The sequence below is a fragment of the Erythranthe guttata genome, chromosome 1, assembly GCF_056151865.1.
Source record: "Erythranthe guttata isolate IM_541 chromosome 1, IM_541, whole genome shotgun sequence".
Lineage (NCBI taxonomy): Eukaryota > Viridiplantae > Streptophyta > Magnoliopsida > Lamiales > Phrymaceae > Erythranthe > Erythranthe guttata.
Window position 1 is genome coordinate 13,132,876 of NC_142533.1, and position 27,512 is coordinate 13,160,387.

The window sequence follows — 27,512 nt, forward strand, 5'->3', positions numbered from 1 at the left end:
GTCTAATTTGCCTAGAAGTCTATAACTATTAAAACTACGTAGTTTTGAATTTTAAAAGACAAAAATAAATTTATCACAAAAAGAAGAGGAAAAATTAGAGGGAAATTCTGGAGGGAATACAATAATTATCGAAAATAATTATTTTTATATAATTTTGTTTTATAGTGACGATATAAGTTTTGTCACACGTAAAATTTAATTGCGACGAAATTATTTTGTCTCGAATAAATACATATTGTCACGACACAGTGCGCGCCTATTCCCTGTTCAAGCCCGCGTTAGTTTATATGATGATTAAATACTTTTGTCCCATAAAACTATATTTGTGCGATAAAATTAATATTGTCGCATAAAACTCAACAATATGTGACAAAATTGTATGTTGTCACACTATCTAGCATGTATTGTGACGATATTTTTGTTCGTCATAACAACTTGTCACAAAAGATGCTTTTTTTTGTAGTGATTACATATTAAAACCAATGAGTCAGTTTGGATGAGAAGTTTTGATTTTACTTTTCTTCACAAAATATTTTTTTCCTTCCAGATTCCAGCATTGGATTTTTTTTTTGAAAACTTTTTTTTTCTGAATTTTTTTTTTCCCAGCCGATAGCCGGCGTTGACCGGCCAGTCCCCCCCCCCCCACCACCCACCCCCCAACTCAGTGTTAACAATCTCACTAATATTGAAGGCCAAAACATTCCCTGCTGGCCCAAAAGTCTCTCGCGCGGGCTAAGGTATTAATATTAACACATTAATATTGTAGGCCAAAACCATAATATTAATATTAATATTAACATAAAAATATTACTAATACTATTCTCCCAAACAATAATATTATTTTCCCAATTATTATTATTATTATTATTATTATTATTATTATTATTATTATTATTATTATTTTTATTATAATTATAATTATAATTATTATTATTATTATTATTATTATAATTATTATTATTATTATTATTATTATTATTATTATTATTATTATTATTATTATTATTATTATTATTATTATTATTATTATTATTATTATTATTATTATTATTATTATTATTATTATTATTATTATTATATTACTATTATTTTTTTTTTTTTTTTTTTTTTTTTGGCCGAAAAAACTTTATTATTCCATTATTATCGAAAGACTTGGGGCCTCGTTAAAAACCTTGTGGGCCTACACAAGGTAAAAGAGTACCCCTACAATGGTAATAAAAAGTCTGGGGCAACCCTAACCTTTCTAATACAAAAAGGCCCTAAAATGGGGCTAAAATGAAATAAACTATAAAGCTGCCTAATAAAGCTAAAAAAACGAAAATAACATAATTGCCCCCATTTGTTGCCACTAATGTAATTATCCAAAATATCTTCTTTGCCAACTTCCATTATCACCTGACGAACAATGCTCTTCCTATTCACCATCATTATCCCAATATTTGCTGGAATTGCTAGAATGACCCCCACCCAAGTTGCTAGTAAAAATGCATTTGCTTGCCAATTCCACCAGCCTGCCTTGCTTTTAATTTGCGCCCTCATTTGCTTCTTGAAAATCTACGAAACTGAGGAATTCCAATCCTATCGTGAAGTAATAAAGGTCTAATATAGCGAGGAAGTTCGTTTACAACTTTAAATAGCTTCCTCTCTTTGTGCTCATGAGCCAACTTAGCTAACCCATCTGCCACCCGATTACCCTCTCGATAAATATGCATCACGTGCCAATCGTCCTTGAGAAGTCTTCTAATGCATCTGATGACGTAAATTAACTCCCATGCAACTATGGCTTTATGATAAATCATATCGATAACTAATTTGGAATCTGACTCCACTTTAACCTGTGTAAAACCCATCTCATGACAAATTCGCAACCCATCGAGAATTGTCTGCGCTTCTGCAAGAATGTGATTACCTTGACCGTAAAAATTAGAAAAACCTCGAATAAAAGATCCATCATGAGTCCGAATTAACCCACCACCGGAACATTCATCCCCTTTTCTTGAGCCGTCCACGTTGACCTTGACTTGAAGTGGATTCGGAGGGTTCCACTTTATCCAGCTGCCCCTAGTCAATGGAGGTGGCTTAACCTCCAAATTTAATTGTTGGATTATGAGGCGACCCATCAGTTTCATTGGGCGTTTTCCCAAGAAAGCGTCGTTCAAAGCTCGAAGATGTGAGAATATACTTCGAGTAATAGTGGTCGTATTCATCGGAGTATCCTCGAAGATTGCCCTGCACCGACTTTTCCAAATCTCCCAACAACCGAACATGAGAGTACCAAGCTCCATAAAACCGTCTTGAGTATTAATACTAGCATCAACCATCCAAACTTGAACTAGATGCTTCATATATTATTACTATTATTATGATTATTATTATGATGATTAATGATTATTATTATGATGATTAATGATAATTATTATTATTATGATTATTACTATTATTATTATTATTATTATTATGATGATTAATGATTATTATTATTATTATGATTATTACTATTATTATTATTATTATTATTATTATTATTATTATTATTATTATTATTATTATTATTATTATTATTATTATTATTATTATTATTATTATTATTATTATTATTATTATTATTATTATTATTATTATTATTATTATTATTATTATTATTATTATTATTATTATTATTATTATTATTATTATTATTATTATTATTATTATTATTATTATTATTATTATTATTATTATTATTATTATTATTATTATTATTATTATTATTATTATTATTATTATTATTATTATTATTATTATTATTATTATTATTATTATTATTATTATTATTATTATTATTATTATTATTATTATTATTATTATTATTATTATTATTATTATTATTATTATTATTATTATTATTATGATTATTATTATGATTATTATTATGATTATTATTATGATTATTATTATGATTATTATTATTATTATTATTATTATTATTATTATTATTATTATTATTATTATTATTATTATTATTATTATTATGATTATTATTATTATTATATTATTATTATTATTATTATGATTATTATTATTATTATTATTATTATTATTATTATTATTATTATTATTATTATTATTATTATTATTATTATTATTATTATTATTATTATTATTATTATTATTAATATTATTCTTATTATTATTATTATTTTGATTATTATTATTATTATTATTATTATTATTATTATTATTATTATTATTATTATTATTATTATTATTATTATTATTATTATTATTATTATTATTATTATTATTATTATTATTAGGCAAAAAAGAAAAGTTTGAAAAAAAAGTGAACGACGGCTAACTAGTGGTGGCGCTCAAAATTGACTAATTGGTGAAATTCAGGCTAAATTAGAGTTTAAATCGTGAAATTAGAGTTGAATTATGGTTTCAATGAGTTTGGGGCAAGTTTGGTATAAATAAAAGACAAAAAAAATAAGATATCCCTAATTAGAAATAAATTTAAATGGAGTCGATATATTTTCAAAACAAAAAAAGTAGGATGAATCTTTTCTAATTAAGTGCCCCTTATGGGCCTTTTCGCAATTTGTTGTATTTGGTGATTACTTGAAAATGAGTTTGCATTAATTGTTTCATTTTTGCCGTATTTGAAAATATGGGGTTTTTGTACATAAGTTCATGATCAACTAACCATCTTTATTATTCTAGGTTTGGGGCTATATCTCTTACGCCAATAAGCTCATCCCTTTAACCAATAAGCACATTGACCATGTATTTTAATAATATTAATAATATTACTGTTTGGGAGAATAATATTCATTTAAGGTGATTCAAATTTATTTTGAATTAAACTGAAAGATCTATAACTTTCGTGTTTTGGGCAGAGATATTCGGAGTGGAAGATGGCATAAATCGAGCTTCAAGTTCTTGCACGTGCACAACCAATTGTCTACGCGAGTTAAGAAGGGTGATCGAGAAGTCGACTTGAAGATCAAGTTATCTAATTTATTTATGCACGTTTTTAATTTAAGATTTATAATGTTTTTATTATTTTAGAGTGTTTTATGGTTAGGACTTGCGTATTTATAAGTTTCCTTATTATAGATTAGGTAGGAGTCCCTTTTCCTTGTGATTGACAGTAATATTAACTATATTACTGTTAAACACAGTAAAATTAACTATACTACAGTTTAACACAGTAATATTGCTATATTAATCTCTAGCACAATAATATTAACACAACAAAACTCATTATTTTGTGTAATAGAATAATATTACTATGTTGACCGTTCAACAAATGTAAACAAATTAAAAAGCCAAAAAAAATTAATATTACTGTGAGTTACAGTAATATTACTAATTTTACAATAATAGACGGTAATTTTATCACGTTACTCCGTGAATAACTCAAACAAACAAAAAGATCCCAAACAAAATAATAATATTGATGTGGTTGACAACAATATAACAACAGTAATATTATCGTCAACCACAAAATATTATTGTGTTTACAGTAATATTACAATAATAGACAGTAATATTATTACGTTACTCCGTGAATAACTCAAACAAAACAAAAAACCCAAAAAACTAATAATATTGATGTGTTTGACTGTAATATTATTGTGTTTACAGTTATTTTACCGTCAACCACAATAATATAATTACATTAACTTGTCCACAAATCAAGCAAAAAAAATAAAAATTACGTTAATTTACTGTGAACAGCAGAACAATTACATAAATGTATTGTCAACGGCAGTACAGTTACGTTAATGTACTGTCATTGATAGTATAATTACGTTAATTTGCTGTTAGTGACAACACAATTACGATCAACGTTTAGCAGCAGACGTAAAAAAAATCAAAAAAGAAAAAAGTCAACGCCAGAGACCGGCGATCAACGCCGGAATCCGGCGGGGGAAAAAAAACAGACCAGAAAAAAAAATCGAAAAAGTCAACGCGCCGGAATCCGGCGGCAAAAAACTTTTTTTTTTAAAAAAAATAAGTCAAAATTGGATTTTTGTGGTTAAAGTTGATTAAACTGGGGTTACAATTAAGAATTGGGTATAAATGGTTGGGGGTAATTTTGTCATGTACATGAATGTTTCCTTTATTTATAATAAATATTAAAGGGATATGCTTATTGGTGAAAGAGATGTAGGCCATAAACCTAAAATAATAAAGATGTTTAGTTAGGGACCATGCACAAAAACCCCTTCCATATTCACTTGTAAACAATCTATTTTCTTTATTAATGAAAATTTATTTTTGCCAAGTTATATCTATTGTCTCATTTTATCATGCATAGATATAAACCTTATAGTTATTATTAAATTACTATGAATTGATCTAGGAGAATCATGAGATAATTCATTTAGTAAGATAACTATTAAACAAGTTCATAGTCGTTGGGTTGCGCCAATAATTAGGATAGTGGCATTTCCCGTTTGAGACTAGCACTTAGTGTATGTGACTTGAGTCTCATCAGCTACAATGTAGTGACATTGGCATACATAGTGGGTGCTCATAGTCGATGAGTTAACTGAACTCCCTCGTCCTAGAATCTCTAAGTGGTTCCCATTAATCGAGTAGATCAGATTCGATGATTATAGTTGTACACCATTAGTTCTTAGACCTAATACATCACTGCAAGTTCATTAGACGACCAGCTGTGTTGTGACCTGTCCCTGAGTCTCCTCGAAGACCGCTCCAAGGGCCAACGTTCGCACAGTCCGAAATCTAGTGGGAGTTTGTGCATTGTAGTTAGGGATTTGACCGCTTGCTTAATTGCATGGATGTCCTATGTATTCTTCAAGTATATTGTCCAAGGAATCTTCGGCCGAAGTAGAAAGTGTAGTGATTAGAGCATGAAGTTCATGCATGTGCACAACCAATTGTCTACGCAAGATTAGAAGGGTGATCGAGAAGCCGACTTGAAAATCAAGTTATTTAATTTAATTATACACATTTTTAATTTAGGTTTTATTATGTTTTTATTATTTTATAGTCTTTTATGGTTAGGATTTGCATATTTATAAGTTTCCTTATTATAGATTAGGTAGAAGTCATTTTCCTTGTGAAAAAGGAGTCTTTTTAACACTTATTAATAGGTTGTCAATTTGGCTTATTTTAATGGACGAATTTTAATGATTAATTGAGCATTTGATGAGATTAATTCTCCTTCGCTGTTCTACAGCAATCTTCGGAATTTTACAAGTGGATTCTTGTAATTTTCTTAGTGCCATAATATTGGTTTATGGTTATTTATAACCACGGGGTCAATATTATAAGGGCGAATAGCAAAAAGGCCCATCACATGGGACTTAAATGCATTTTGGTCCACAAAATAAACAGTCTCTCAATTAAGCCCATCCCCATGTCTTTAGTCTAAAATACCCTCAACAATATAATTCTTATCAATTCCACCCATTATGCTCTAACTTCCTTAATATTACACATTGACCCCATATTTAAACAAATATATCACATTAACCCCCAAATTTGTTTTTTAGAAAATAATTTTTTTTTCTAAAATATTCAGATTCCGGCCAGATTTCCGGCGTTGACTTTTTTTTTTTTTTTTTTTTGAATTTTTTTTTCTTAGAAAAAAAAAATATTTTAATTAATATTACTGTTTTAGCTACTAAATTACTGTCTCAGACAGTAATATTACTGTTTGGGACAGTAATATTATGAATATTATTTTTCCGAACAGTAATATTATGAATATTATTTTTCCGAACAGTAATATTATTAATATTATTGTCAAAGACAGTTAAATTACTGTTGAAGACAGTAATTTAGCATCTAAGGCAGTACTATTAATTAAAATATTTTTTATTAAGAAAAAAATGAAAAAAAAAGTCAATTAACAGTTAAATTACTGTCTCCGACAGTTAAATAACTGCTTGAGACAGTAATTTAGCAAGATACAGTAATATTAATTAAAATATTTTTGAAGAAAAAAAAAGTCAATTAACAGCTAAATTACTGTCTCCGGCAGTTAAATAACTGCCGGAGACAGTAATTTAGCAGCCAAGACAATAATATTAATTAAAAAAAAATTTAAGAAAAAAAAAATTATAAAAAAAAAAAAAAAAAATTCAACGCCGGAATCTGGCCGGAAAAAAACATTTCAGAAAAAAAAATCTGAAAAAAAAATTTGGGGGGTGAATGTGATATATTTGTTTAAATCCGGGGTCAATGTGTAATATTAAGGAAGTTAGAGCATAATTGGTGGAATTGATAAGAATTAGGGTTAAAATTGGGGTCAAAATTTAAATTAGGGTTAAAATTGGTTTAAATTTATCTGCGTAGATGAAAGAAATCTGTGACATTGAAATTTTGTGTCAAATATTTTTTTCCTGTTTTTTATCGAACTTATCATCCGTATGGTAATTGGTAGAAAATATATATTTTATGCCAAAAACTATCTGTCTTAGAGTATCATATTGAATAAGAGTTCATGTGTGCCGCAAGTGAGTATTATTTTTCATCGTCCACGTGTGTACGCAACTCTATTGATTTTTATACATATTAAGGGTTTAATTGGGTTAGTACTCAAAGTGGTCTTTTCATATTTGCAAATACTGTAGTATAATGAAAACAAATTTGAAAGTCTTCTCCATACATCATGATCTTGAGTATTATGTATATTCAGAATTTGCCGACTTAATTCAGAGGAAATTTTATAGTATATACAGAACAAGATTTTTCTAGACAAGGAATCCTAATTTAAAAAATAAAGATTAATAATTCTAAATGTTGTTTGAATAAATTCTGTGTAGATGGCTTCAATCAATTATATCACCCCTAAGGTTGTGTGCGCGGCCAAAATACCAAACAAGTTTACGGGCACGGACTTTGCTACATGGATGAACAAAATGTTCTTCTAACTTACTACCATGAATTTGGCTAAGTTTCTCAACGAGGAGGCACCTAAGACGAAGGAAGGAGAAACTCTCGAAAATAACAAGGAAGTCTTCCTAGCCATTGATGCGTGGAGTCACTCTGATTTCCTATGCCGTAACTACATCTTGAATTGCTTGGACGAACCGTTGTACAAAGTTTATAGTCCTATGAAGACTGCTAAACTTTTGTGGGATAGTTTGTCCAAGAAATACAAGTCTGAAGATGCGGGTTATAGGAAATTTATAGTGGACAAATTCCAATTTTATGGAAAGATCTATAGCAAAACTGTGAGTGAGCAAGTGAATCAACTTCAACTCATAATTTACGATATTCTCGCCGAAGGTCATGAGAAAAGTGAATCCTATCAAGTGGCTTCCATAATTGTAAAGCTTCCACCGAGTTGGACGGAGTTCAAACACTACCTAAGGCACAAGAAATCGGTGTCCAAATGGACGATGGAGGAACTCATAGCAAGGCTCAAGACCGAGGAGGATAATAAAATTACCGACGAGGGTGGCCAATATGTGGCTAAGGCACACGTAGTGGAGAGCTCAAAGCAGAGCAACAAACGAAAGGGTCCTACATTTAACAAAGGACCAAACAATAAGAAGAACAAAAGGTTCACCAGAGAGTGCTTTGTTCATGGAAAGAATGAACACCTTGCGAAGGATTGCCGGCACCGTAAAGAAAACAATAAAAATGAAGCAAATGTCACGTGGACTTAGCTACTTCAGAGAACGACAATATGCACCTTTCGGCAGTTGTAACAGAGGCCTACCCATTGAGCGATACTTGAGGATGGTGGGTAGACACCAGGGCAACTCGTCACATTTTCTATGACAAGAGCATGTTCTCCTCCTACAAAAAGTTGGATCAAGAACAAAAGTTCTTCATGGGAAACGATGCTTATTCGGTGGTTGAAGGACAAGGACAAGTGATCATAAAATTCACTTCCGGGAAGGAAGTTACCTTGAACGATGTGCTACACGTTCCGAATATTAGGATGAACTTAATCGGTGGTTCTATTCTAACCAAGAAAGGTTTCAAGTTGGCTTTTGAGTCGGACAAATTTGTGCTAACCAAAGGAGGGTTCTACGTCGGAAAAGAGTACCTATGTGACGGTCTCTTTAAGGCAAACGTAGCCGTTATCTGCAAGAACTAAGTTACTAAATAATATTAGTAATATTTAGCTTACTTGATTTATTTTATTTTTGTGGTATGATTTGTAAAAACTTATTATTTTTGTAATATGTCGTATGTGTTTAAGTCTGTAAAATAATTTTTTTTTCTTTTATAAAATATTTTGGTCAATATTTTTTCTTTAAATTTCTTCCGTCTGACTACTTTGTGATATTACAAGTCTTTATAAAACTTACATATCAGAATGGTTTTCAAAACTATTGAATAGATGAAAACTTGTGTAGTTATACTTTCGCATAATATGTTTTGGTTCAAACTTCTATATTATTTATATTTGTGTTTAAAATCATTGTGGATACATTCTTTCTTGCCTATAGTTTTATACTATATTTGCAGGATCTTTTAAAATCTACTTCTAGTATTTAAATATACTGTTAATATTCAAGTACTTTGAATTATTAAACTACGTTAACACTTGTAAGGACGAAAGGATTGAATAACAATTGTGGCATTGAGGCAAAGTTTGCATGCCAATCTGGGTCTTTATCGACATAATGAAATTTTATTTTATTCGATGACTTGTGGGGGAAGATTTTTATAGAGTTTAACACAATAGAAATGAAACCATCGAAATGTTCAAAATCGATTATAACTATCTCAAAATGTGGGGGTATTTTGACTACGAGTCACGTATATGTCCTTGAGGGATATAGTGAGGCAATATAATTGAATATAATCAATTGACAATTGCTCTTATACTTTACTAAGTCTCGACATGATGTGAGACATTTACTCTCGAATGAAATAATCTCCATTGATTTTGTGAAATCCAAAGATAACCTAGCGGATCCATTTAATAAGGTTTATCTAGCGAGAGAGTTAAATGTGGATTGAGGGGAATAAGTTTAAAGCCTAAATAACTAAGTTACCTTATACGAAAACCTAATAACTTTGCGACTGCAGATCCCATAGACCAAGTTCAATAGGACAACATGTTCTGTGTAACTTAAATGAATTGAGCACTTAGGAATTTTAACTCCATCTTATTCCTATGATGCAATAAGTGCAACCTACGACGTTAAAAAAAGTTAAGCTATTGCTTTTAATGACGTCTATATCTTGTAAATTACAAGTGGGGTATAGTAGGACTCTTTATAGATGCGGTCACCTATGTTAGTGTGAGCTGGGTCGGCTCGTTGTGAATTCTTAAAGGCTGGAATTCTCTAAAGTACTCGCACAACCCGAGGATGTTCAGGGCTAATACGAACACGACCGAGAACTTGAACAAGTTCGTCTAGTATTAGAACAATTTTATTCATGTGGGGGATTGTTGGAACTTTCATGATTTTCAATAATTAATATTGAGTAATATTAATTAAATTATGTAAAGATAATTTCATTTATTTACTTGATCATAATCATGAAGCAAAGTGAATGAAAATTTTCTTGATTAAATGGTTTAAGTTCAAAAGATGTGCGCTTGATGCGATCGAGTAATATGATTAGTTTGGGTTTAAGTGTCCACAAATATTACTTTTGAGGACATATAGTAATTAGTCGAATTAGTTGATCCAAAATCTAAACAAATAAAATATTTGGCCCAAACCAAATATTTAATTAATTGTCCCATGACCAATTAATTTTCCTACGTTTTTTAACTCCGTAAAAAGAACAGACACAACCTTCTACTTATTCTTCCAACCATTGCAACCCCCTATGAATGGATCTTTACCTCCTATAAATAAAGGCAGAATCTGGTCAATTCGGTACTGAATTTAATCGGCAATTAAGAGATAATTCTTCATATTCTTCTTTTTCTTTGTCAAAGTTTCGTTTGTTGTTCAAGTTCGCCGTGGGTCAAATATTCGTGCAAATATTTGAAAACCGATCCTTGTACCTTAGGAGACCACCTGGAAGAGATTGTGCACCGTTGACAGCTCGAAAATATTGTCTTAAGGGAATTGCTTTGGCAAGCATCGGTCGTTCTTTGTGTTTTTCACAATTCCTCTTTTCGACAAACAAGTAAGTATTTTTCGTTTACGCAAATTGTTATTAATTACACCAACAGAGACTAGCTTCAGGTATTTATTTTAATGCCCAAAGTACAAGCATTCTTATGCATGTCTATTGTTAATTAATATGCAATTTTTAAAATCAGGTGTGTGTGTGTGTGTGTGTGTGTGTGTGTGTGTGTGTGTGTGTGTTAGTGTCCGCAAATTTATGAAAATGAGGGGAGGATTTTATAATTTTCTCCACTAATTAATAATCCTAAAATGCAGGAGAAAAAATTATTTTCTACAATTTTGTGCATGCATAATTATGATAAAATGCTTACTTAAATTCATATGCAAGAATAAAATCATAATTCATGAAAAATATTTTATTCTACAAATTTGAGAAATATTTATTTCGATATAATATCTCAAAATATTTCCTAAGCACATAATTTACGTAATCACATAATTCACACAATCATACATTTCACATAATCACCTATTTTTTCACGTAAATATTAATCATGCAAGAATTATTCTAAGTCCTAATTTCATAGATTTGCACATGGAAGTGGTAAAATAAAATAATAGTATTTTACCGAAAAATGCGGGGGGTTACATGTTACGAGACCCAAATACCTTACGCAGAAGAAAAAACACGGAACGTCCAAGGAATAATGACCCCATGGCTATAAAGTGCTAGAAACCATTATTATCAAGGTGGAATATTGACTCCGTGGTTATAAAGAACCATAAACCAATATTATGTCGCTAAAAAATTACAAGAATCCACTTGTAAGATCCCGAAGTTTGTTGTAGAACGTCACAGCGAAGGAGAATTAAGCTCACCAAATACTCAAAATATCATTAAAATTCGTCCCCTAAAAATAAGCCAAATTGGCAACCTATTTATAAGATCTAAAAGACTCTTTTTTTTACAAGGAAAATGACTCTTACCTAAACTATAATAACGAAACTAATAAATAAGAAAATCATAATTATAAAGAACTCTAAAATAATAAAATATAATAAATACTAAATAAAAAATAATTTAATAAAATACAAACTCCAAACATCAAGTCGACGACACGAACACTCTTCATAACTCGAGTAGACACTTGGTTGTGCACGTGTGTTGACTTCAAGCTCGATTTCTAACCTTTTCCACTCTGAATCTTTCTCGGATAAAAGTATCCAAGTTTTAGATCTTTAAATTGTCTTTCCATAGCAATTCGAATCACCTTAATTGGACGTCATATCAGAAAGTTATAACCCGAATGGTCAACTGCCATAAATAGGCGAGGATCTCGGATGCATGGAATTCGGTTTGTCCAACGAATTCCCCTCTTTATTTTCTTCCAATTACTCATCATTGACATCTCAAACATTTGATTCAAGCATTTATTCTCTAAGGAAAACTCGGATAGCCTCTTTAAACTCGTACGCTTGCGCTTCTTCCAATTTTTCATCTTTGAGCTTGCTAGGATGGTATATATCATACTCCCCCTCTTTAAAAGGATTCGTCCTCGAATCCGGACAAATATCAAAAGTAGTATAAATATAATCTATCTCATAATCAATCTCTCGGTTCGGTAGAAAACTTACACATCTCCGCACCACATCGCAGAACACACCGTCTTCATCGGCTTGCATTGAAATAGTTTGCAATCCGGTTAGCTCGGCACTAGCTTCAATGCATGGCTGGATTATATCATTCTCCATCTCTTCAAAAGGATTCGCCCTCGAATCCGAACCTTCTTTTTCTTCCCCATCGAACTTGACCTCAACAATCTCTCTATTACCTCTTTTTCATCTAACGCATCATCATTTCTTAAATCGGTTCTTTCTTTGGTCTCATATGGAGGATCGAACGTGACCTCTCTTGGTATTGATTCCCAATATCGGTTTGATGAAGAGCTCCACCGTTTTTTTTTACTCGACGATCTCCTTTCTTCTACTCATTGGCATGGAATGAATGAACTGCGAACTTAGATGATCTAGGATGATCAACCAACGCTCGTAATACTCATAATTACCTTGTCTTGGTTGATCCAACTAAGCCCCTCGCCGCATATTAACATCTCTTGGCGTTGCAGCTGCGACACCATATCTTCCATCAACATATACCTCCTTATTACGATGAGGTATAACAGATTGGTGAACATCACGTCGTACGTATGGCCCTCGAAAAAACTCATTTACAATAAGTCCAGACATGATCCAGATTTTTGTAAAAGACTAAAATACCCCTCATACTTTAATATGCTCCAATTTCATCCTTAACTTAATGTAACCTCAATTTGACCCCAAATTTCACAAATTATTCAATTTTGACCCAACACTTTTTTTTTCAATTTTTTTTTTGCGCCGGATTCAGGCATTAACCGGCGGTCAACGCCGGTCTCCGTCTTTGACTTTTCAAATTTTTTTTTCATCTTCCGGATTTTTTCGCCGGTTTCTGGCGTTGACTTTTTGGATTTTTTTTTCTTTTTGTAACATATTTTTTTTCGTTTAAACAGCAATATTGTTGTTATTGACAGTAATATTAACTATATTTCTGTTAAACACAGTAAAATTAACTAAACTACAGTTTAACGCAGTAATATTGCTATAAACTACAGTTTAACACAGTAATATTGTTATATTAATCTCTAGCACAGTAAAATTAACACAACAAAACTCATTATTATTGTGTAATAGAGTAATATTACTATGTTGACTGTTCAACAAATGTAAACATCATAAAAAACCAAAAGAATTAATATTACTGTGAGTGACAGTAATATTACTATAACAACAGTAATATTACCGTCAACCACAATAATATTACAATAATAGACAGTAATATTATTACGTTACTCCGGAATAACTCAAACAAACAAAGAAAATCCAAACAAAATAATAATATTGATGTGGTTGGCAGCAATATTACTATAATAACAGTAATATTACCGTCAACCACAGTAATATTATTGTGTTTACAGAAATATTAGAATAATAGACAGTAATATTATTACGTTACTCCGTGAATAACTCAAACAAAACAAAAAACCCTAAAAAATAATAATATTGATGTTGTTGACAGTATTATTATTGTGTATACAGTTATTTTACTGTCAACGACAGTAATATAATTACGTTGACTTGTCAACAAATAAAAAAAAATAAAAAAAAATAACAAAAAATAAAAAATAATAATATTAATTTAATTTACTGTCAACCGCGGAACAATTACATAAATGTATTATCAACGGCTTAATTAACTATCATTGACAGTATAATTACGTTAATTTACAGTCATGACAGCACAATTGAGGTCAACGTTTAGCGGCGGACATAAAAAAAACAAACAAAAGAAAAAAAAAACAAAACAAAAAAAAACTTTAAAAAAAAAGTCAACGCCGGAAAGCGGCGGAAAATACGGAAGAAAAAAAAAAGTCAACGCCTGAAACCGGCGAAAAAATCCGGAAGAATAAAAACATTGAAAAGTCAACGCCGGAATCCGACGGCAAATTTTTTTTTTTGAAAAACAAAAAGTCAAAATTGAATTTTTGTGGACAAAATTGATTAAATTGGGGTTACAATTAAAAATTGGGTATAAAGAGTTTGAGGTAATATTGGCATGGGGCTCTTTGAGGAAACCCCCTCATTTACTTATTTTTAAGGGGTTATTTTACATACCCCTTAGCCACCAAATAAACTAGGGATAAACCCAAGCCCAAATCATCCTTTGACATACCCCTGGAGAAGCGAAAGTACTATACTACCCTTATATGCAATTTTCGGCCAAACTGCATTCAGTATTCTGGTCCTACATTTATCATTTTCGCTGATTTATTTATTGTTATTTTCTTTTTTTTTTTAAATAATAATAAACCTGTTTGTTAAATTTTTATACATATATATATTTTTTAATTTTTTAATTTTTTAAAAAAATAAAAATAAAAATTAATATTTTTAATTTTTTTAATTTTCAAAATAATATGTTTAATGTACTGAAAATAACTACATGTAACTATAGTACCTATAGTAGTTCGTAGTTATGTTCGTTTTTTTTCCCCATATTTTTTGTCGATCAAATATATACACACACAAATACTGGCTTATACAAAAGAAATTCATAAACCCCAACAAAAATTTACAAATGTCAATATTTTTATTATAAATCACCTCAGAACCAAATAAAAATAAAAAATCTAAAATACACAAATATATGCATATATAACTAACTACATGTTACTATATGTATAGCAATGTATAGTAATGTATAGTAATGGACTTGAATTTACTCAAAAAAAAAAAAATATATACAGGTTGTTGAACACTGCTTCACATGTAACTTCAACCAAATTTTTGACACCTTCAAAGAGAGGATCAATGGCTTTCATTAAACTGTACTGGCAAAATCAAAACTAAAAAAAATTACTTAGTTGCAAATCAACAAAATTTGAAAAAACATCAAAAAAGTCAAAAATCAACAATCAACAAACACTAAGAGATCGAGATATATAGAGAGAGAGAGAGAGAGGTTATTGCTGGGAAATGCTACAAATTTTGAATCAAACAGACAGTGACTTCTCACCCCCTCGCCTCCTACCAAAACCCTAGCCGCCGCTTATAACCACCCACGGTTCCGCACGCCCACAAATGCAAAAAAAATATAGAAATAAATCTGAAAAAATAAAAATAAACAAAATTACCATCAAAATATAGATCTCGACGAGAGCAATCCAACGATGGGTAGCCCGTCAAATTTCGACTGGTGGAACACAAAGAACACCTCCGGCAAGACCATCTTCGTCGAATGAAAAAAAATTGCAGAAACAGATCTGCTCTCCAAACGGAAAGAAATCACCACCAAAAGAAAGAGTCCGATGAGAGGAATCCAACGGTAGTTAAACCATCGAATTCCGACCACCGGAGAGAGAGTTATGGCTCCGGGAAGCAATCTCAGCGGTGGGAGGTTTGTGGAGGCGGGATTTTGAATTTGGGAGAAGAAGAGAGACCGAAATGTGAGTGTTTAGGGTCTAAAACTGATTTTAAAAGGGTATTATAGGTACTTCAGAGGGGCCCAGGGGGGTATGTCAAAATATTTTCGAAATTAGGGGGGTTTCCCTTAGAGTGTAATCCACTTGGTAGTTAGTTCTATATAATTTGGGAATGATTGGGGTCTACAAAATAATCCCTTTTTTTAATAGACAGAGGTCCAAAATATTTCTCTCCATTTGAGAAAAGCTCATACCCATTTTGAGGTATTATGCTTTCCAGCTTTGCCCCTGCCCGCCACATCATCACTGGGTCACACGCTTAGCAATTCTTTTTTTTCCATTTTTCCGTTTTTTCCCCTTCTTTTCTGTACCATTTTTCTTAATCGACTATGGAGCATAGTCGATTAGCCTTAATCGACTATGCTTCATAGTCGATTGAGGAAATTCTTTATTTTTTTATTTTTTTGTTTTTTAATTTTTTTTTCTGTATCAGTATATTAATCAACTATGGTGAAGCATAGTCGATCAAAAGTCTGCTACTAAAAATAACAAATCAAAACTGCAAAAAAATGCAAAATCAACTATATTTAAAAAAAATAAAAATATAAGAACATTATAATTGATTTATACAATTGGAATTTATAAACAAAAAAACCAAAAAAAAAAAAGAAGATTGGAGTCGATCAACCTTAATCGACTACCAGAGCATAGTCGATTAAGAAGCTGCTACTAAAAATAACAAATTACAACTGCGAAAAAATGCAAAATCACCTATATATTACAAAAACAAAAAATATACAAGCATTATAATTGATTTATACAACTAGAATCAATAAATGAAAAATCCAAAAAAAACTACAAAAAAATGGATTAGATCAACCTTAATCAGCTACCATAACATAGTCGATTAGCTTAATCGACTATGAATATGTACATAGTCGATTAAGGTTTCAGCCTGGGCGAAATTCTCTACACGCGCCGTTATCCGCCCAATTTACCAAAAAACCCTAAATCTGCCTCCCCATCGTCACCACACCGCTGCCACAATACACTATTCAACCAATCCTTAACAAGAATAAAATAAATAAATTAAATAATTCATACAAAAAAACACAAATTAACATTTCAATGTCCAAAAAAAAAAACAGAAACGATTCAAGTTATTTGTCAAAACCAACATAAAAAAATAATAATAATAATAAAAAAGCAAATACCTTCACCAACATCAATTGCAACAGTGATTTTCTCATGCCTCATCCTCATGGCTGTCAACCCACAGCGTGGGCAGTCATCATCTTCAACGTCGTCGGTGGAAACCACCGCCGCGAACTACAGATCCATCACGACCCTTCACGCGGCGGCGGGAGGCGGTGGTGACAAACACTCTCTACCACCACCACCGCCACCATTGATCGATGTCTTGCTTTTCTTCCGAATGTTAGTCGAGAAGAGAGGAGAGAAGAGAGAAGACAAGAAGAGAGAAGACGAGAAAAGAAGAAGAGAGAAGACGAGAAGACGAGGAAAAAAAAAAAAAGAGAACGACAATGGATTAGGGATTTGAAGAGATTTAATATTAACAAGAGTGGTTTGGGAATTATTAAATAATATTTGGGTAGGATATTAGGTAAGGGGGTTTTCCTCTAATTATTTTTGGGAGGGGGTGTTTCCTTAACTCATTTTCCTAGATGATGGCGCTCTTGCTAATTATCCCTATGGCATATACATGAATGTTTCCTTTATTTATAATAAATAAAGAGATATAACCCATAAACCTAAAATAATAAAAATGTTTGATTGGAGACTTATGTAGGAAAACCCCTATTATTTTTATATAATATAAAGATTTAGATAAATGATGAATTTATCCCCTTGTCTTTATGGTGGCGAATAGCTCAAAGCCCTGTTATCTCATATAAATGAGTACATATGTTAAACTCAAGAAGATGTGTAAGCGACACACATAAATTAAATGAACGAAATTTAAACACCTGTTTTTAGCAGCAAAATGCAAATTATGATAGTCTATTTATTAAATGGAGTATTACTCCATAATTGAAAAATTAACACAAAGATAAAACACAAGTCCAAAACCATTAAGCTAGAAAGTTTCGAAAACTAAAGGATAATAATACGTAGAAAGTTGTCTCATGATAAATTACTCAAAAAAAATTGAAGACACTTCTGAATCCAAGCCATTCATCCATTCCTTTCACTGTGAGGAATAAATTAAAAAACCTGTAATCATCAACACACAAAGTAAAAAAAAAATCAATTAAACCTGTTTATGAAATTTAATGCATGCTAGGTCAGTTATACAATAAAGAAAAACGACCAATGTTTGATGCTATTATCTAAGGTTAAAGAACAGTAAATAAATCTGAAATCGGCATCATAATAGAATTATATAAAAAAAAAAAAATCAAAGTTACTATGAAAAAAATATGTTTGGCATGAAGTCCTGAAAGACTGGATTGTAACACTAACACCACCATATATAACTTTTCACTCAAATAAGGGGGTTAATTCAGTACGTTCCTATCACTTAAATTCTAGTGGAAAGCATCACTGTGAATTCAATTCAATACTAAATTAAAAAGGACTTAATTAGGTTGTCTAGTTATTACAAAGTGATATTAAAACCAAATATTGAAATTCACACAAACTAGATTACAGTAGAGTACTAAAGAAAGCAGTAGCTTTATAGAAATCTTGTAGTAAAGAATAAAATGATGAATAACAACATAAAAAAATACCTGATCGATCATGGAAACACGTTGGTATACTCTTTTAACCCAGAAACGACGAGAGCAAGCTGTTGGTGGCTGATATCCATCATTTCAATATTCAATCGATTCTCCTCCATAATCAATTGCTTGGACTGTTTCTCCATATCTTGCAATTCCTTCTCATTAAGCCGACTTAAGCATGCAGAAGCAGAAACCCTAAATTTGTTAAACAAAGCAGTTATGTCTGGAAATTCAGCATCAAATTCCTGCTTTTGTCTCTTTCTTCTTGCAGATTCTGATGGCACCTCCAACTTTTTCTCCTCGTCGCTTTCTTCTTCTTCTTCTTCTTCTTCTTCTTCTTCAGATTCTTCTTCTTCTTCTTCTTCTTCTTCTTCTTCTTCTTCTTCTTCTTCAACTTTCTCATCATCATCAGATTCCTCTTCTTGATTTTCTTCTTCTTCAGAAGAATATGTATCGCTTACTTCTTCATCTTCAAATCGATCTTCTTTTTTGGAGGGCACCACCACCAATTGTGTGTTGTGGTTGTTCTTGATTTCTTCTTCTTCAGAATGATTATTTGGCGTCATTGAGAATTCAGTAACAATGTGAATAATTATTGTATGGGAGTGACCTATGGATCGGAGGAAATTATATATATATATATATATATATATATATATATATAAACTGTGGGATTCGATTCGTGTGATACGATACAGTCCGAGAAAATCTATATAATATATATAGAAAAGATACACAATCAATGATTGTTATCTTTTATTTCCATCCCATAATTTAATATTTATATAATCTTCCATATCTCTTATTTTCATATACCACACGTAAATTAATATTCCTTCATATATGTAAATGAATTCTCAATTTCACATAAGGGTCGTTCACCATTTATTTTATATATATATATATATATATATATATATATATATATATATATATATATATATGATGATGCTAAAATATTTAGATCACCTGGGGTAGTGTAGAAAACGAACTGGGGGAGCAAAGCAGATCAGTAGCTTGACAACTTGATGATCCTGAGATACCTGCGATCATAGAGCACGTGAACTAGGCCGGGGGTTGATCCGGCGGAAACCCCTCCGACGCTCAAGTCAGACGTGCTGATAGTAGAAATAGTCCAGAGAATACGTATTGTAGTATTGCTCAGTTAATAGGACGTACCTTAAGGAATGAATTCAAACCTTTATTTATAGCTTAGTTGAGATTGTCGGGCCCAAACCTTACTTGAAGGTGATTGGGCCTTGGTGATAATGGTCTTCGATATTGGGCTCGTGGCCCAGTAGGTAAATAATTTGTAGGCCCATTGGGTTGGGGCAATTAGGCATATCATTAAGCCCCCCACTCTCGAGTCGATGTGGGGGTCATGTTGAAATGGGCGACATATCGTGTCGAGAGTAAATATTGTAGTAGTCAATGGTGTGTGATAACGCGTTGGAGCGTGTGTCGGAGGGGCGTAAATGCGCGTTGGCGCGTAGCGCGACCAAGTTGTCGCGATGTAAGTTAATTTTGAGTCGTCGGTTTTGTCCCGCGACGATGTAGTAGCGAATTATCTCCTCGTGGGAGTTGTCTCGTCGCGAGGTAATAGTGTTGATCGAGTTATCTCCTCGTGGGAGTTGTCTCGCGATAATGTAGTAGCACGGATCAAGTAATCTCCTCGTGGGAGTTGTCTCTGGGGTAATAGAGTTGATCGAGTTATGTCATCGTGGAAGTTGTCTCACGATAATGTAGTAGCACGGAGCTAGTATTCTCCTCGTGGGAGTTGTTATTTTTCGACATTGTCAATGTTTTGACGCGTTGCTTATATGTGTTTACATATAGCCTTGTGCATGATGTACTTGAGGAGGGGATCAGACTCTCAAGATTTTTTTTTTTTTTATATGGGGGTCGTGCCCCTTGTTAGACCTCGTGGGTTTTAAGTATGTTTGGACCGTGGCCACGTTTTAATGAATGACCCATCGAAAACAAGTAGATAAATTTGAGTAATCAAGCTGGCCAGGTTATATAGATTCTCATAATATCTCTAAGTGCTTCTAGGGTTGTAATCGTGCTAACTTGAGCTTGCGATTATATGGTGAATTTCGGGCGAGTTGTCTCCTCATGGGAGTTGTCTCGCTGCGGGTTGTAGTATCGAGCGAGTTGGCTCTTCGAGAGAGTTGTCTTGAGCGAAGTTGTAGGAGCATTGGATGATGCGCGATTTAGGCGCGTTTGGATTGAGGTTGCTCTGAGCGAGTTGTCTCCTCGTGGGAGTTGTTTCGCAGCGAGTCTTATTATCGAGCGAGGTGGTTGCATGTGGGAGTTGCCTTGCAACGGATTTGTAGTATCGAGCGAGTTGGCTCCTCGTGGGAGTTGTCCCGCTGCGGGTTGGGGTACCGATTGAGTTGTCTCCTCGTGGGAGTTATCTTGCTGTAGGTTGTAGTACCGAGCGACTTGGCTCCTCGTGGGAGTAATCTCGCTGCGGGTCATAGGATGGAGCGAGTGGTCTCCTCGTAGGAGTTATCTCGTTGTGGTTTTGAGACCCGAGGGGGTTGGCTCCTCGTGGGAGTTTCCTTGTAAGGGGTTGTAGGACCGAGCGAGTTTTGCTCCTCGTGGGAGTTGTCTCGCGGTGGGTTGTATTACTGCGCAAGTTGGCTCCTCGTGGGAGTTATCTCGCAACGGGTTAGAGGACGGAGCGAGTGGTCTCCTCGTGGGAGTTATCTCGCTATGGTTTCGTAGACCCGAGGGAGTTGGCTCCTCGTGGGAGTTGTCTCGCTGCGGGTTGTAGGATGGAGCGAGTGGTCTCCTCGTGGGAGTTGTCTCGCTATGTGTTGTAGGATAGAGCGAGTTGTCTCCTCGTGGGAGTTATCTCGCAACGGGTTAGAGGACGGAGCGAGTGGTCTCCTCGTGGGAATTATCTCGCTATGGTTTCGTAGACCCGAGGGAGTTGGCTCCTCGTGGGAGTTGTCTCGCTGCGGGTTGTAGGATGGAGCGAGTGGTCTCCTCGTGGGAGTTGTCTCGCTGCGGGTGGTAGTATTGAGCGAGTTGGCTCCTCGTGGGAGTTGTCTCGCAAGCCCCCCACTCTCGAGACGATGTGGGAGCCAAGTAGAAAGGGGTACCGGATCGTATTGAGAGTAGATCGGTGTTGTAGTCTTGCGTTAATCGCTAGCATGGTGTGGATAATTTTTTTTTTTTTGAACGTAATTTGGTAGGTGCGTTAAAGAGCTCGCGCAATCTGGTGGAGCGCGTTGAAATTCTCGCGCGATTTGGTAAAGCGAGGTGAAAACGGCATGCGATTTGGTGGTGCATAGTGCAAATTGCGCGCAAGTAAGTGAGTAGGGGAGGTGGGCGCGCGCTTTGATGCTGGGTAGGTGGGGAGCGCGCGCTTTGAGGCTGGGGTAAGGGGGGAGCGCGCGCTTTGAGGCTGGGGTAGGGGGGGCGCGCGGTAGGTGTCACGCGGGCGCGTGCACTGCACGCGTGGAGGAGAGAGAGCGCGGGCGCGTGCAATGCACGCGCGGAGGAGACAGGGCGTTGGCGCGTGCAAGGCACGCGCGAGGGAGAGAGAGAGTGCGGGCGCGTGTAACGCACGCGCGGCGAGAGACAACGGGCGCGTGCGATGCACGCGCGCAGAGGCAGATGCGCAGTACAGCTGGGCGCGTGACATGCACGCGCGCGTCGCGCGTGCGCGCCACGCGCGTTCTGGCGATTTTTTTTTTTTTTTTTTTTTTTTTTTTTTTTTTTCTTTTTCCGCGCGCGCGCGGACCGAGGATTTTGGGCCAACCGCGCGGTGCTGATGTGCGCGCGCTTCCTTGTGTTTTTTTGTTTTTGTTTTTTTTTTTCTTTTCTTCTTTTTTCTTCTTCTTTTTTCTCTTCTACTTCTTCTTCTTTTCTTTCTTTTTTTCTTCTTCTTTTCTTTCTTTTTTTCTCTTCTACTTCTTTTTCTTGTTTTTTTTTTTTCTTCATCTTCTTTTTTCTTCTTCTTTCTCTTGTTTTTTTTTTCTTCTTCTTTCTTCTTCTCTTTTTTCTTCATCTTTTTTTTTTCTTCTTCTTTCTTCTTCATCTTTCTTCTTTTTCTTTTTTATTTGGTTGATATTCACCCCCTTGGGGATGTTTTATTTTTTGAATAGGGATATTACCCTCGTTCCTTGAGATGGGATGTGCACCCCTCTTGGGGATGTTCTATTTTTTAAGTAGGGAGATTATCCTCGTTCCTTGAGATGGGATGTGCGCCCCCTTGGGGATGTTCTATTTTTTGAGTAGGGAGATTATCCTCGTTCCTTGAGATGGGATGTGCACCCCCTTGGGGATGTTCTATTTTTTTAGTGGGAAGATTATCCTCGTTCCTTGAGATGGCATGTGCACCCCCTTGGGGATGAAAGGTCAGTGGATGTACCACCCTTGAGATGAGATGCCCAACTTTAGGATGGGATAGCCCCCCATTTAGGATGAGGCGATCACGAACCACTGGGGTGAGATGCCCCACCTTGGCGATATATGGTGCCACTGATTAAGTGGCAGCACGAGTTGAATCTTCCGTGATCATACGCTGAAGGTCTTCTTCGGTTATCTGAACCGTTCGAGAAGTAAGTAGAAATTGATCATGTTGGGGACCCAGTGGGGCCTCACGAGGAGGAGCGTTGGCTCCTGCTATGACGAATGAAATGTTTTGGGGGCAATGTGAACCCCCAGGGAGTCGATAACCCTTGGCGAACGAAATATTTTGGGAGCAGATGTAAGCCCCCAGGGAGTCGATAACCCTTGGCGAACGAAATATTTTGGGGGCGATGTAAGCCCCCGGGGAGTCGATAACCCTTGGCGAACGAAATATTTTGGGGGCGATGTAAGCCCCCAGGGAGTCGATGGCGGTGGTGGCATGGGTGGCTATGTAAGCCCCCAGGGAGTCGATGGCGGTGGTGCCATAGGTAGCTCCACATGTGGAGCAGGTGCTGGTATCGCGTTGGGAGCATTTGCTCCCATCGTGGCGATATATTGAGTCACGGCCTCTGTGGCAGCGCGAGTTGAAGCTTATGCTATCATGCGTTGAAGCGCATCCTCGGTTATTTGAACCATTCGAGGAGCAGGGAGTGGTGGATCGGCGAGTGGTGGGTCCCGAGGGGGATCACCTGAACCTCGCGAGGTGGATCCATGGGATGTGGAGGAGGTGGCAAGCCAGAGCCTCCACGAGGTGGGAGGTCGTTAGCTGTGTCATTTTCTCTCCGAGCAGACGCCTCAGGAGGATCTTGTTGGCTACGTGATCTGGTTTGCATCGTTCCCACAGACGGCGCCAAAATGATGATGCTAAAATATTTAGATCACCTGGGGTAGTGTAGAAAACGAACTGGGGGAGCAAAGCAGATCAGTAGCTTGACAACTTGATGATCCTGAGATACCTGCGATCATAGAGCACGTGAACTAGGCCGGGGGTTGATCCGGCGGAAACCCCTCCGACGCTCAAGTCAGACGTGCTGATAGTAGAAATAGTCCAGAGAATACGTATTGTAGTATTGCTCAGTTAATAGGACGTACCTTAAGGAATGAATTCAAACCTTTATTTATAGCTTAGTTGAGATTGTCGGGCCCAAACCTTACTTGAAGGTGATTGGGCCTTGGTGATAATGGTCTTCGATATTGGGCTCGTGGCCCAGTAGGTAAATAATTTGTAGGCCCATTGGGTTGGGGCAATTAGGCATATCAATATATATATATATATATATATATATATATATATATATATATATATATATATATATATATATATATATATATATATATATATATATATATATATATATATATATATACTTCACTCATATGTGTACATATGGTGTATATTTAGGGGCCGCTTTTTACAACCTTGATAAATACTGATGTTGTTACGATAATATAAAGATCATTAAATATTTAATTATAATATTATAATATATTTTGCGTTATAATCGTCATCGTCATGTACTAAATTAATTATTTCTTTTTTCTTTTGAAACGTTGAAGTTTTACATGTCCTATTGAAGTTTTACATCTATTTTCACTCCACATTTTTTAATGGGGCATGCTAAATAAATCCTACACTAAAATTTACTAAATCTCACACATAAATTAAAAAAAATTCTATCTCTGCTCAGATTTTCTTTAACTTCTCTCGAAAATAATTTTATCCAAGTCACTCAAAATTCATTATTTTTTTACGTGAATAGTAATAAAATATGAGTTACGTTTTATTTAATATTTATTCAATTTCATTAAACATTTTTAATTATTCAAATTCATACGAATTCGATTTTTTTCCTCAAATTCTAACTTTATTTTAGTTTGAACATGTGAAGATTTTTTTCAAATTCGAACTTGGAATGCTAAGGATGTTTTTAGTGTGTGATTTTGTGAAAATTTTATAAGGGGAAAAGAAGAAGAATGGGGAAGGAAAAGAGAAGATTTTAGCGAGAAAAATATTTTTGATGCATGATTTTGTAAAAATAGTGTTGGATTTAGCATTTCAGTTTTTTAATTCATTCAATTAAGTTTTTTTTTTTTTCCATTCTTATAAATCCATATAAAATATTCCATTGTTTTCTTTTCACATTCCACCACTTCTCATTACTATAATTTGATCCAATATTAGTTAACTTTAACATTAGTTGATATTTGATATTCCATTTTTTGACTTTTATCTTTTTTTTAATTTGTTTCTGGTGGTGGGCCGTCGAAGTTTCGGTTAGTTGACTCAACATTAGTTAACTTTAACATAGTTGACATCTTTTTTTTTCTAGCGATTGTTCGTTGGAGCTCCGGTTAGCTGACCCAGCATTAGTTAACTTCAACATTAGTTGACATATCATTTTATTTTCTTTTTTTTAATTGTTTTTTTTCCGACGGCGGGTCGTCCGAGCTTTGATTAGTTGACTTGTATTAGCAAACTACGTATTAGCTGACTCCAACATTAGCTTACGTCCAATTTTTTTTCTTTTAACATTTTTTTTTGTTTTTCTTTTCTGGCAACGGGACGTTGAAGCTCAGATTAGCTGATTATATATGCATTAGTTAACTTTGCATTAGCACATCCGACCATTTCTTTTTATTTTTCCATCTTTTTTTTTGTTTGATATTCAAGGCCTCCGATTAACTGATTGAGCATTAACTAGTTTAAGTTAATTAATGTTGAACTTAACTAATGTTGAGTGAGCTAATTAACAGGAGATCTGACGACGCACCGCCGAAAAAAAAGATGTCTACCAATGTTAAAGTTAACTAATGTTGAGTTAGCTAACTGGAGCTCCAGTGACCTGCCGCCGGAAAAAAAAAATTTAATTAATTTTTTTTTCTAAAATAAAAAAAAGTTGAACGGGTCAAACCAGACCGGGTCGGGCAGGCCTGGTGTTCGGGTGAGTTGGACTTATCTCAAATAGAAATATGTAGGGCTATTTTGGGAATTCATGTGTTTTTGAGTTTTTTTGAAATGAAAATTAAAAGGAGAACCTATTTGTATTGAAACTTGAATTTATGGATGTATGTCAAATTCATACAAATATGGATTGTCATTAACATATTATGCAGTGTTCTAAAAATCGGGCGAGACGGTGCAAAACCTTTACGATTTTGGTGTAAAGGTTTGAAAACTCGGTTTTTTGCCCGTGAGGCGGTTTTAGGTGGTTTAAGGCGGTCTTAGCTAGGCAGTCCGAGGCGGTCAAATCTTTAAGGTGGGTCAAACTTCAGTGCAAAAAATCGGTAAATTTTTTTTCCCCTTATAATTCAAAATAAAAGTTGGGATTTTAATAAAAAAAAAATATGAGTTTAAGATTTATTTTGTTTATGTTAACTATTATTGTTAAAGAATTAATGATGTATGCCAGGAATGCATGTAAATTAAAAAAAAAAATCTTTTTATTTATATTTTATAAGGATATTTATGTATTATGATCTTATTATTATGGGGGTTTTGTGCTTAAGTCCCCAACCAAACATCTTTATTATTCTAGGTTTAGGGGTTATATCTCTTTCACCAATAAGCTCATCCCTTTAATATTTATTATAAATAAAGGAAACATTCATGTATATGCCACTATTACCCTCAACCATTTATACCCAATTCTTAATTATAACCCCAATTTAATCAATTGTGTCCACAAAAATCCAATTTTGACCACAAAAATTCAATTTTGACATTTTTATGGAGTATGCTGTGATATGCTCCATTTTCATCCTTAACTTAATTTATTCTCCATTTAACCCTAAATTTCACAAATTATTCAATTTTGACCCAAAACTTTTTTTTTCAAAAAAAAATATACAAAAAAAATATTTTTGCCGCCGGTCTCCGGCGTTGACTTTTCATTTTTTTTTCTTTTTCTTTTCTTTTCTTCTGGATTTTTTCGCCGGTTTCCGGCGTTGACTTTTTTTTGTATTTTTTTAAGTTTTTTCTTTTTTGTTTGGTTTTTTTTTACGTCCGCCGCTAAACGTTGACTGTAATTGTGCTGTCACTGACAGTAAATTAAAGTAATTATACTGTCAATGACAATTAATTAACGCAATTGTACTACCGCTGATAATACATCTATGTAATTGTTCTGCCGTTGATAGTAAATTAACGTAATATTATTATTATTTTTTTTTTGTTATTTTTTATTTTGTTTGATTTGTTGACAAGTCAACGTAATTATATTACTAGTGTGACAACGTAATATTATTATTATTTTTTTGTTATTTTTTATTTTGTTTGATTTGTTAACAAGTCAACGTAATTATATTACTAG

General features: G+C 33.9%; 1 protein-coding gene across 1 annotated transcript; it reads left to right on the plus strand.

Moving 5' to 3' along the window:
- Positions 1-7,901: 7,901 nt before the first annotated feature.
- LOC148772874 (uncharacterized) lies at positions 7,902-8,633 on the plus strand. The gene has a single exon (XM_088822053.1). The coding sequence runs from the start codon at positions 7,902-7,904 to the stop codon at positions 8,631-8,633; it is 732 nt and encodes a 243-aa protein (XP_088678179.1).
- The last annotated feature ends 18,879 nt before the right edge of the window (positions 8,634-27,512 follow it).